The 13,165-nt window shown below is 41.3% G+C and overlaps 1 protein-coding gene across 1 annotated transcript; it reads left to right on the plus strand.

Moving 5' to 3' along the window:
* Positions 1-908: 908 nt before the first annotated feature.
* Positions 909-11,354, plus strand: LOC132255289 (vegetative cell wall protein gp1-like). The gene is made up of 3 exons (XM_059743363.1): positions 909-1,306; positions 1,457-1,544; positions 11,058-11,354. Exons 1-3 carry the CDS (start codon positions 909-911, stop codon positions 11,352-11,354), a joined length of 783 nt encoding a protein of 260 aa, XP_059599346.1.
* The last annotated feature ends 1,811 nt before the right edge of the window (positions 11,355-13,165 follow it).

Raw genomic sequence — 13,165 nt, forward strand, 5'->3', positions numbered from 1 at the left:
TTTCTTTTGTGACAAATTTTCAAAAGCATGCTCTTAGTCCCTACCCAAAATCTCAGTGCGAAAATCACAGGAATGCGAACCTTGTACGAACTTTGTGCGAATTCGCTTTTGTGGCCAATTTTCAAAACCATGCTCTCTGTCTTGGAGAACCACAGGAATGCGAAATTTTCGCACTACCCATCACCTTGTGCGAAATTCGCACTTCCTCTTTAAAAGCCATTTTCTCCTCTTCAATTCTAAGCTTCTTCTTATTCAATTCTCTCAACGTCTCTCTTCCGATCACCCCTTTCCATCCTTAAGCTCCTCTCCTTCATCATCCCTCATCATGAACCCCACCATGGCAGCCAATCTCCATAGCTTCACTCCATAGCCGTGGCCAACACTATTCACAACAGTCCGCACCTTCCATCTTCAGCTCATTCTCCTCCTTCCACTATCAAAAACCCTTCATTTCTTCACTCAACACTCCAAATTCATCCCTAAACCAAACCCAACCTTCATTTTTCAAAATCACAACCTCAAGCATAGCCATCAAAGCCACGGTTTCTTCATAAGAAACCCATTGCCGCCGGCTATGGGAGCTTCAAAATCTCTCATTCTCTTCTTGTAAAGCTCCCAATTCCAAGCTTAGCCGCCATGAAAAACTCATTTCTTGCCTCAGCCAGCATTTCCCACCCTAAAAAACCAAGAATTTTTCCCATTTGAAAGCACCACAATTTTGCATTTGGGCGGGTGAATAGTGCCTTGTGCGAAATTTTCGCACAACACATTGCCTTGTGCGAAATTTGCACAACACATTCCCTTATGCGAAATTTTCGTACAACACCCTCCCTTGTGCGAATTTTTGAGCTTCTCCATCCCTACCCTCCACAATCCCAAGCCTCTTAGCCTCATTTCATAGCTTCCTCATGCCTAAGACCCGAGGAGGCTATGCCTCAGCTCCCCAGAGCAGTCAGAGAGTTGCCCCTGTGCGGGCCCCACTAGATGCACCCCCACATGTACCTGATTCTGCCCCTCAGCCTAAATACCATACGAGGAGAGCATCTACCACGCTTGTGGCCCCTACTCAGATTCCACCTAGGAGTCCTCCTACAAAGAAGGCCAAGACTTCAGAGCCAGGACAGTCCTCCAGAGCACCTCGGGATTCACAGTCTCCGCCTCCTCCCACCAGGTGCCCTATAGCCAGCTCGCCCATTGAGGGCAACTCCGATTGCCGATCGAGAGCATTTCATGTTGAGGCATATTTTGATCACTCTATTTTGCGACAGCAGCTTGAGTTGCGGGATTCATACCGCCTACTTGAGAGGTACCATCTTGTACCCTTTATGACTCCGCCCCAGTTCTTTTATCCTCAAGTAGCTTTAGACTTTTACCAGTCTATGACTACTCGTGGCGTCCCGGTACCAGCCTCGATCCTTTTTACCATTGATGGACGCCAGGGTATTTTGGGGGCTAGACAGATTGCCGAGGCTTTCCATATCCCTTATGCACCAGCAGACCCCGTTGCATTTAGACGCTGGGCCCCACTTTCTGAGTGGGACATGGTTCGTATACTATCTCGAGGGACATCTTCCTAGAGGATGATTACTACTCAAAAAGTGCTATTTCATAGCTTGTAATTAAATCTTTTAAACACTTTTGAGTAGTAGTTATTACCTTTTAACTCAATTGGCATGTTAAGGACCCTTGCAATCAATTCTAATCAAATTGTGTTAAGTTTTGGTGTTTTGATAGTTTTTTATCACCAAAGCAATCCAAGATTGAGGAGAGTTCTTTGGAATCCATGGCAAAGCAATGGAAAGCTCAGAAACATGAAGAACCAAAGCTTTGAAGTCCTTTGCCATAAGCAAATCCGGAATGCAAGGAGGGGAAGCAAAGAGAAATCTGCCATGAAGTATTCTTGATGATATTCATGTCAGCCACTTTTGGAGCACTTCCTGAAGTCGAATTTATGCACGCTATATGTCGTTTCGAAGCTCAGGAAGTCAACAATCCAATGCTTCAAATGGTAGGCAATTTGGAGTTGAAATGAAGGAGTTACAGCCATTACAAGATGATCACTCCAAGCTGAAGGAAGAATTTTGCACAACGCTGCGAAATCACCCTTTTGTTGCGAAATGATTTCGCAACCTTTTTGTACAGTGCTATGGATTTCCCCCTGAAGTTTCTCGTCACGATGGAAGCCGAATACCACAAGCTGAAAGACCACTTCGTAGCGTTGCGAAATCAGCCGTTTTGCTGCGAAGTGATTTCGCAGCCCTTTTGTGTGTTTGCGAAATCTCGCAGACATCATTTTCTCTTGCGAAATGGTCCCTAGTGCTTCCCGATATTTATGACCGACACTTGGAGATATTTTTCATCAGATTTTTGATGTCTAAATCCCCATTTTCTCCTTGTAACCCACCAATTATAGGATTCCTTAGTTATGAAGTTTGGAAAAGGGGTGAATAACCTCAGATATTTTGTTTTGTAATTTTCTTTATATATAGCTCTCGGGAGCTTGTTCTCGAGAGGATCATGTAATCCAACGGGAGGAAGATATATATTTTACAGAGCACTTGCTCTATTTTTCCTTCATATATATATATATTTTGTTTTCTCGTTATTTTTCTTTCTAGCTAATCAAACTCTAAGGATTTTTCCTCAGAGGATGAGAGGCTAGGCTCTTTGTCTCTTGGAGTGAGGAAATCCGGGTAAGTTTCCACATGCATAATTTGGAAGTTTTGTTGTTTTAGTTTTTAATGAAGAGAAAGTGTGACCCGTTAATGGTTTTTATCTTTTTAGTTAACTTAAAACGCCTTCAATTCACCTGAGCCAACACTTGGTAAGGCAAGTGATCTCCGTCCATGGAGATTCACTAGTTTATCTCTTGCGAGCTTTTGGGAGGTGGTTTGAAGGTAGGATTTTCTAGAATAGCCAACACTTGGTAAGCTTTTGGACTCCAAGGAGACATCCATTAGTTATCTCTTGCGAGCTTTTGATGGGTAATCCAAGGTTAAAGATCATCTTGAATGGTAAGTGCTAGGTGAGAGGCATGAGCCATTGCAAGGTGCATCAGTGAGAGGGATTTAGTGTTTGAACCCATTAATTGGAAGCATCTGTACAACACCGATTGGAGAAGGAACTATATGTTAATTCTCTAATGCGAGGAAAAGAAACAAGTGACCGGAACTCCCTTTTTGTATGAGGAATCTGAGCCTAGTGATCTGAAACTCCAAGAAACACTTTTCTTTGTAAGTAAAATCAGTTACTATTTTTGGTTAGTTTAAAACCAAACCTTTTTCATTCAAACATCTTTATGTTTTCTTTTAAAGCTAACCTTGAAATGAAAAGGCACCAATTCAACTTTGAATTAATATCATTTGTGAAGTGAAAACCCATCCCAGTGAACGATCCTAGAGCCACTATGCTATAGTAGCTTTGTCTTTGCTACCCTAGTATATGGTGTAATAAGCTATAAATTTTGTTGATTACTCCCTCAATCAAGGAGCACCAGCTGGACATGAATCAGCTAAGACACCAATTGGGCACGAATCAAATGGCGCCGTTGCCGGGGAAGGTTCCAAGTGCAAGAATGCAAAGCTTTGTGGTTTCAGCCATTAATGAAGAGGAAGTGAAATCCTTTAGTGATTTCTATATTTTTAGTTAACTTAAAACACCTTAGAGTCACCTGGGCCAACACTTGGTAAGGCAAGTGATTTCCAACCATGGAGATGCACTAGTTTACCCCTTGCGAGCCTCTGGGAGGTGACTTTAGGGTAGGATTTTCTGGAATTTCCAACACTTGGTAAGCTTTTGGGCTCCAAGGAGACATCCATTAGTTATCTCTTGCGAGCTTGAGAAGGGAAGTCCAAGGTTAAAGATCACCTTGAATGGTTAAGGCTTAGTGAGAGGCTTGAACCATTGCAAGTTGCATCAGTGAGAGAATTAAAGTTGAAATCTAATTAAAGGATGTATCTGTATAACACCGGTTAGAGAATTGACTATAAGTTGAATCTCTAACGCGAGGAAAGGAACCATCTGACCGGAACTATGTCTTTTGCATGAGGAACCACCCCAGTGAACCTGACTCTCCAAGGAATGTTTTTCTTCCTAAGTTATTCCCATTACTTGTTTTGTTAGTTAGTTTAAATCTAAATCTTTGTCAATCAAAGTTTGTATTTTATTTCTTGAGCTAACCTTGAAATGAAACACTACCAATTCACTTTGAATTGATATCATTGATAATTTGGAAACCCTTCCCAGTGAACGATCCTAGAGCCGCTATACTATAGTAGCTTTTTCTTTGCTACCCTAGTGTATGGTGTAATAGGTTATAAATTTTGTTGATTACTCCCTCATCCAAGGAGCACCAGCTGGACATGAATCAACTGAGACACCAATTGGGCACGAATCAAATGGCGCCGTTGCCGGGGAAGGTGTCAAGTTTATAGTGATACCATTTTTTAGCACTTGTGATTTTCATCACAAGTTGGTAATGTTTCTTTCACTTTACTAATTCTCATTCTTTCTTCATTTATTCATAATCCAAGTTTATCTTTTAAAATTTAGCCTAGTTTAATTTTGTTGTTGTAGCCCTGTTTCTGTTGTTGTCCTTTATTTTCATTTAAGTTGCAGATAGATACTAGTTGTGTATGCCAAAGTGGATACGAGATAGTGGAGGAAGGCTTGTTAAGTGTGATACACCTCATAACAAAGAATTCAAATTGAGCTTGAATATCATGGAAGCTACACCTAAAGATCAGCATAGTCACCAAGGTCGTCAAGACAATCTCAATGAATTTAGATCAATGAGGGACCGTATGCATCCACCTCGTATGAGTGCACCATCATGTATAGTGCCCCCTATAGAGCAGCTAGTGATCAGACCGTATCTTATTCCACTTCTACCAACTTTCCATGGAATGGAGAGTGAGAATCCGTATGCACATATCAAGGAATTTGAAGATATTTGTAATACATTCCAAGAGGGAGGAGCTTCAATCGATATGATGAGGCTTAAGTTATTTCCTTTTACTTTAAAGGATAAAGCCAAAATTTGGCTTAATTCTTTAAGGCCAAGGAGTATCCGTTCTTGGACTGACTTACAAGCTGAATTCCTCAAGAAATTTTTTCCCACTCATAGAACAAATGGCTTGAAAAGGCAAATTTCAAACTTCTCAGCTAAAGAGAATGAGAAATTCTATGAGTGTTGGGAAAGATATATGGAAGCTATAAATGCTTGCCCTCACCATGGCTTTGATACTTGGCTATTGGTGAGCTATTTTTATGATGGTATGTCCTCCTTAATGAAGCAACTCCTCGAGACAATGTGTGGAGGAGATTTCATGAGCAAAAATCCAGAGGAAGCTATGGATTTCTTGAGCTATGTGGCTGAAGTTTCAAGGGGATGGGATGAACCAACCAAAGGAGAAGTGGGGAAGATGAAGTCTCAACTGAGTGCTTTCAATGCAAAGGCTGGGATGTATACCTTGAAAGAAGATGATGATATGAAAGCAAAGTTGGCAGCTATGACAAGAAGATTGGAGGAGCTGGAGCTGAAAAGAATACATGAAGTGCAAGCTGGAGCTGAAAAGAATACATGAAGTGCAAGCTGTTGCTGAAGCACCAGTGCAAGTGAAGCTGTGTCCTAATTGTAAATCATATGAACATTTGGTGGAGGAATGCCCTGCAATTTCAGCTGAAAGGGAAATGTTTAGAGATCAAGCAAATGTTGTTGGACAATTTAAGCCCAATAACAATGCGCCTTATGGAAATACCTACAACTCAAGTTGGAGGAATCATCCAAATTTCTCATGGAAGGCTAGAGCAACTCAATACCAACAGCCGGATCCACCATCTCAACAATCTTCAAGTCTTGAACAAGCAATGGCTAATCTCAGCAAGGTAGTGGGAGATTTTGTTAGAAACCAAGAAGCCACCAATGCTCAAATCAATCAAAGAATTGACAGAGTGGAGAGTATTTTGAATAAAATGATGGATGGAATGCAAAATGATATGAACCAAAAGTTTGATAACATCCAATATTCAATTTCAAGGCTTACAAATTTGAATACACTGCAAGAAAAGGGAAGATTTCCTTCTCAACCCCACCAAAACCCCAAAGGTGTCCATGAAGTGGAAAGCCAAGAGGGAGAATCATCGCAGATGAAAGATGTCAAAGCCTTGATCACTCTAGGAGTGGTAAAAAATTTGAGAAGCCAACACCCGAGCCATATGTTGAGAAAGAAGAAGAGATAAAGAAAGGGAAGGAAATGGAAGATAAAGAGAGTGAGATCAGTGAAGAAAAGAAGGATTCTGATTCAACAATGAATGCAATTCCAGAGAAGGAACTTCTGAAGGAAGAAAGGCTGAAGAAATCAACTTCTCCGCCTTTTCCTCAAGCATTACATGGGAAAAAGGGGATTAGAAATGCAGCTGAAATCCTTGAAGTATTGAGACAAGTGAAAGTCAATATTCCACTGCTGGATATGATTAAACAAGTTCCAACGTATGCAAAATTCCTAAAGGATTTATGTACTATCAAAAGAGGGTTGACTGTAAACAAGAAAGCCTTCTTGACTGAGCAAGTAAGTGCAATCTTACAATGTAAGTCTCCTTTGGAGTACAAAGACCCGAGAAGTCCTACCATTTCAGTCATGATTAGAGGAAAGGTAGTGGAGAAAGCTTTGTTAGACTTGGGGGCAAGTGTGAATTTGCTTCCATATTCCGTCTACAAGCAATTGGGACTTGGGGAATTGAAGCCAACAGCAATCACTCTATCTCTAGCAGATAGATCAGTAAAAATTCCAAAGGGGGTGATTGAGGATGTCTTGGTTCAAGTGGATAATTTCTACTATCCAGTAGATTTTATTGTTCTTGATACAGATCCTACTGTAAAGGAAGCTAATTTAGTTCCTATCATCCTTGGAAGGCCATTTCTTGCTACCTCAAATGCTATCATCAACTGCAGGAATGGGCTGATGCAACTCACTTTTGGCAACATGACACTTGATCTCAATATTTTCTATATGTCTAAAAAGCAAACCACTCCGGAAGAAGAAGAGGGTCCAGAAGAGTTGTGCATTATTGACACTCTGATAGAGGAGCACTGTAATCAAAATATGCAAGACAAGTTGAATGAAAGTCTTGTGGATTTTGAGGAAGATTTGTCTAAATCCCCTAATGTGCTTGCTACTCTACAAAGTTGGAGAAAGATAGAAGAGATTCTACCTTTGTTCAATAAAGAAGAAGAGACAGCTGCTGAAAAAGAAATTCCAAAACTCAATCTGAAGCCTTTACCTGTGGAGTTGAAATATACATATCTTGAAGAAAATAATCAATGTCCTGTTGTGATATCTTCATCTCTGACCAGTCATCAAGAGAATTGTTTAATAGAAGTTCTCAAGAGATATAAGAAGGCAATAGGATGGCAAATATCCGACTTGAAAGGCATTAGTCCTTTAGTTTGTACTCATCATATATATATGGAGGAGGAAGCAAAGCCAATTCGTCAACTTCAAAGAAGATTGAATCCTCATTTACAAGAAGTGGTGCGAGCTGAGGTGCTGAAGCTACTTCAAGCAGGTATTATTTACCCTATATCTGATAGCCCTTGGGTGAGTCCTACTCAAGTGGTACCAAAGAAGTCAGGGATCACAGTGGTTCAGAATGAAAAAGGAGAAGAAATTACTACACGCCTCACTTCAGGTTGGAGGGTGTGTATTGATTATAGAAAGTTGAATGTTGTAACCAGGAAAGATCATTTTCCATTGCCATTTATTGATCAAGTGCTGGAGAGAGTCTTTGGACATCCGTTCTATTGCTTCTTGGATGGGTATTCAGGGTATTTTCAGATTGAAATTGATGAGGCAGATCAGGAAAAGACCACTTTTACATGTCTATTTGGAACATATGCTTACAGGAGAATGCCTTTTGGTTTATGCAATGCACCTGCTACATTTCAAAGATGCATGTTGAGTATTTTCAGTGATATGGTGGAGCGAATTATGAAGGTTTTCATGGATGATATCACCGTATATGGAGGTACATTTGAGGAATGCTTAGTCAATTTGGAAGCAATTCTTCACAGATGCATTGAAAAAGACCTGGTGCTCAACTGGGAGAAATGTCATTTTATGGTACGTCAAGGAATTGTCCTTGGCCATATCATCTCTGAAAAAGGCATTGAAGTTGATAAAGCAAAGGTGGAGCTTATTGTCAAATTACCATCCCCAACAACTGTAAAAGGAGTAAAGCAGTTCCTTGGCCATGCAGGGTTTTATAGGAGGTTTATAAAAGGTTTTTCGAGTCTTTCAAAACCTCTTTGTGAGCTGTTAGCTAAGGATGCTAAGTTTATATGGGATGAAAGATGTCAAAACAGCTTTGATCAACTGAAGAAATTTTTAACAACAACTCCAATAGTGAGAGCCCCTAACTGGCAACTACCCTTTGAACTGATGTGTGATGCCAGTGACTTTGCTATAGGAGCTGTGCTTGGCCAAAGAGAAGATGGGAAGCCCTATGTGATTTACTATGCAAGCAAAACACTGAATGAAGCTCAAAGGAACTACACATCTACAGAGAAAGAATTGTTAGTTGTGGTATTTGCTTTGGACAAATTTCGTGCTTATTTAGTGGGGTCTTTCATCATTGTCTTCACTGACCATTCAGCCTTGAAGTATTTATTGACAAAGCAAGATGCAAAAGCAAGGTTGATTAGATGGATTCTTTTGTTACAAGAATTCGATCTCCAAATCAAAGATAAGAAATGAGTGGAGAATGTGGTAGCTGACCACCTTTCAAGGTTAGTTATAGCACATAATTCCCATCCCTTGCCTATTAATGATGATTTTCCTGAAGAATCACTCATGTTCCTAGTGAAAACTCCTTGGTATGCTCATATTGCTAATTATTTAGTAACTGGTGAAATTCCAAGTGAGTGGAATGCACAGGACAGGAAGCACTTCTTTGCCAAAATTCATGCTTATTATTGGGAATAGCCCTTTCTTTTTAAGTATTGTGCAGATCAGATCATAAGGAAGTGTGTCCCTGAAGATGAGCAGCAAAGGATTCTATCTCATTGTCATGAGAATGCATGTGGAGGCCACTTTGCCTCTCAGAAAACAACCATGAAGGTATTGCAATCAGGGTTTACTTGGCCATCTCTTTTCAAAGATGCCCACATCATGTGTAGGAGTTGTGATAGATGCCAAAGGCTTGGAAAGTTAACAAAAAGAAATCAAATGCTTATGAACCCCATTCTAATAGTTGAGTTATTTGATGTATGGGGTATTGACTTCATGGGACCTTTCCCAATGTCTTTTGGTAATTCTTACATCTTGGTGGGGGTGGATTATGTTTCTAAATGGGTCGAGGCAATCCCCTGTAAACAAAATGATCACAGGGTGGTTCTCAAGTTTCTTAAAGAGAACATTTTTTCGAGATTTGGGGTGCCCAAAGCCATAACCAGTGATGGAGGTGCTCATTTTTGCAACAAACATTTTGAAGCTCTGTTATCCAAGTATGGAGTGAAGCATAAGGTAGCTACACCTTATCATCCTCAGACTTTCGGGCAAGTTGAGCTAGCTAACAGGGAAATAAAGAACATATTGATGAAAGTGGTGAATTCCAGCAGAAAAGATTGGTCTATTAGGCTTCATGATTCATTGTGGGCATATAGAACAGCTTATAAGACTATTCTTGGCATGTCTCCCTATCGTCTTGTCTATGGCAAAGCATGTCATCTCCCTGTGGAAGTTGAATACAAAGCTTGGTGGGCAATAAAGAAGCTGAACATGGACTTGATCAGAGCCGGAGAAAAGAGATATCTAGACCTTAATGAGATGGAGGAATTAAGAAATGATGCTTATATCAATTCCAAAGTTGCAAAACAGAGGATGAAGAAGTGGCATGATCAACTAATCTCCAACAAGGAATTTCAGAAAGGGCAAAGAGTTTTACTGTATGACACAAAACTCCATATCTTTCCTGGGAAGCTCAAGTCAAGGTGGATAGGCCCGTTCATTATTCACCGAGTATTTGCTAATGGAGTGGTGGAATTATTGACTTCCAATGGCAAGGACAGCTTTAAAGTCAATGGATATTGTCTCACGCCATTCATGGAGCCATTCAAACCAGAAAAGGAGGAAATCAACCTCCTTGAACCACAAAAATCCTAAGCAAAGAAGGGTTTGGTGGACGTGGTTTTACCACAGTCCAAAATTTTTGTAAATTTTGTAAATTTCCAAGTTTTTTTTCCATACTTTTGATCTTAGTTTTTTATCTTAAATCATGTTTTTATGTGTGTTTTAATCTTTTTGAATGATCCCAGGTGGAAGAAATTGCAAGGAAATTGAAAAAAAAAATAAAAATCGGGAAAAAATCGGAGCAAAAACAGAGCAAAAACAGAGTAAAAACAGAGCTCTGCAAGACTTCGCAGCCTAAAGAAAACTAATGCGAAAAGAGCATTTTGTTTCCAAACCATTCCGCAACACTTTGGGATTCTCTACGAGAATTTTTGCAGCTGCGAAGGCGAGTTTGGCACACGAGTGCCACTTCGCAGCACAGGAGCCCCCATTTCGCAGCTGCGAAATGGCTGCGAAGCGATAAAGCGTAAAAATCCCTGATTTCGCAACCAAAGTTCCATTCCGCAGGGTATTTCGCAATTGCGAAAGCGATTTTGGCACACGTGTGCCACTTCGCAGCACAGTGGCACTCATTTCGCAGCTGCGAAACGGATTGCGAAGTGGCTGCGAAAATGACTTTTTGCTGCTAAATTGGCCTTTTTTTACGAAACTCAAAATGACCATTAATCTTTCGTTATTTTTATATATACCGGTCATTTGAGCTACGAAAAGGGTTTCAAAATAGAGCGCGCCATTCTCGCAGACTGTTCATCTCCTTCCTCGAGCCTCACCGCGCAAGCCTCCGTTCATCTTCTCCGATCATCCATTTCGGCCAAATTTCGGCAACCCGAAATGGCGCGAACCAGAGGGGCCAAGTCTTCCTCTCCGTCAAGCCACAAGAGAGTCCCGAGAGAGGAGCCCGTTCCAGATCCCATTTTTGAGCCTCCGTAGCCGAAAGCAGTTTCTCCTCCGGCAAAGCCCGCGCCGCCAAAGCCTTCGGCGAGGCGTTATCTCACCAGGTCAGGGGGTCGGCCTTTTCAAAAGAGAGCAAGGGTTGAAAGCTCAGAACCCATTGATTTAACGGAGCAGTCCCCAGAGCCCTCGCCGGTTCCATCTCCAGTTCCATCTCCGGTGCCATCTCCGGCGCCGCCAGCAGATCCTAAAGAGCCTCAGCCACCACTTCCAGAGCCCCAAATTCCAACTGAAATAGCTCCGGAAGAAATAATCAAGCAGCCGATACTAACTTAGCCCCCAATTGAGGGAAATTTGGACTGTAGAGCTCGGCCATTCCACTCCGAGCTGTGCTTTGACACAGCCACATTCCGATTGCAGCCGGAGCTTGCACAGTCATTCAACCTGCTGAGAAGATACCACATGGAGCACCTGTTGACTCCGAGAGACTTTTTCTACCCAAGAATAGCCATGGATTTCTATCAATCCATGACAACCAAACAGGTCAGGAATCCAACTTTAATTCATTTTACCATTGATGGGAGGCATGGCATATTGGGAGCGCGCCATATAGCTGAAGCCTTGTAAATTCCCTATGAGCCAAGCCATTTCGATAATTTTAGAGTTTGGACCAGTCCTACTGAGCTGGAAATGGTGCATATCCTATCCAGAGGAGCTTCCACACGTCCGCATCTGTTGAGAGGAGAGCTTCCTCCAATCATGTTTCTTATTGATGCATTTTTGCGTCATAACCTCTACCCACTGCAGCATTGGACTCAAAGGAGAGGAGTCCTGTTAGAAGCCCTGTTTAAGATGTCTGAGGGATTTTTCTTCGGCCCTGATCATCTAATTTTGGCAGTCCTTCTCTATTTCGAAGAGAAGGTACACAAAAAGAAGCTTCAGAGAGCTGATACCATTCCCCTTCTCTTTCCAAGGCTGCTATGCCAAATTCTGGAGCACTTGGGGTATCCTTCTGAGCCTCAGTTGGAGTGCAAGCGCATTTGCCGTGAGATATTTACTCTTGACAAATGGAACAACATGACAGCCTATAGAGTTGACCAACCTGAGCGCCCACAGTCAGCTGCTAGGAAAGCATCCCCACGACACATACCTAAGGGTATAACTATTGCTGCTCCTGCCATTCCTAGAGCTCCACCAGTTGTTCCAGCTTCATCTCAGCCATCCACTTCAGCTGAACCAAGGATGGCCATTCCCATTTCTGAATACAGAGAGTTATGTCGTTCATTGGAGACCCTCACAGCATCTTAGAGCAGCCTTGCTCAAGAGATGGCAGCCATTCGAGCATGCCAAGAGCAGATGTTGGCCACTCAGGCTCAACACACTGCCATCTTAAGGCAGCTCCAACTTCATATCGACCTGCCACCAGCTGTTGAGCCCTCCACTTCTACTACAACAGTGCCACACTCTCATCCCACAGAGCCTCAGGCCCCATCTGGAGCAGCTACTAAAGAGGCAGACCCGTCTGCCTAGCCCCAGCACCAACCACTCATCAGATCATTATATCTATATCTACTGTTTTTGTTTTATGTATTTCATTTTTTTTAGTTTGAAAGAAATCCCATTATTTTGGTACCATATTTGGGATTGCTTGTATTGCTTTTCTTTTTCATTGTACTCAAATGGATTCAAAGTAATACAAGTCTAATATTTCTTGTTAACAGTTAACATTAATTTATCCTTATTTCCTTTTCTCACATATTTTATTCTTTTTGAAACATGTGGTTTCTCCAATCAGTATGCGAAATTGATATCACTCAGGAGGTACCACTTCCTCCCTTTAATTACAATCACTCATATCACATTGAGGACAATGCTCAGTTCAGTTGGGGGGGAATGAGGAAGGAAGTATGCTAAGTTAAAGGAAGTATGCTAAATCTTTTTGATAATGCAATTAGGTTGGTAATCAGTTGTAGTTTTTGCTTTTTATTTTTTTTATTCACTCCATGAATTTTGAGGAAAAATTTTCAAATTAAACCAGGAGAAATTGAACTGTTGTTTTTCACTTGACTTAGAGTATGGATTATGCTCACTAAAGTGGTTCAATTGTTGAAACTTCTATTGAAATTGAATTTAGTTCTTCCACTTTA

This window comes from Vitis vinifera, chromosome 16, assembly GCF_030704535.1.
Source record: "Vitis vinifera cultivar Pinot Noir 40024 chromosome 16, ASM3070453v1".
NCBI classification, from domain to species: Eukaryota; Viridiplantae; Streptophyta; class Magnoliopsida; order Vitales; family Vitaceae; genus Vitis; species Vitis vinifera.

Coding starts and splice junctions, on each gene's coding strand:
- LOC132255289 (XM_059743363.1), top strand. CDS start 909: ATGCCTAAGACCCGAGGAGGCTATGCCTCAGCTCCCCAGAGCAGTCAG. Junction 1,307..1,456: donor TCATACCGCCTACTTGAGAG/GTACCATCTTGT, acceptor TTTGGGGGCTAG/ACAGATTGCCGAGGCTTTCC. Junction 1,545..11,057: donor CACTTTCTGAGTGGGACATG/GTTCGTATACTA, acceptor GAGCCTCCGTAG/CCGAAAGCAGTTTCTCCTCC.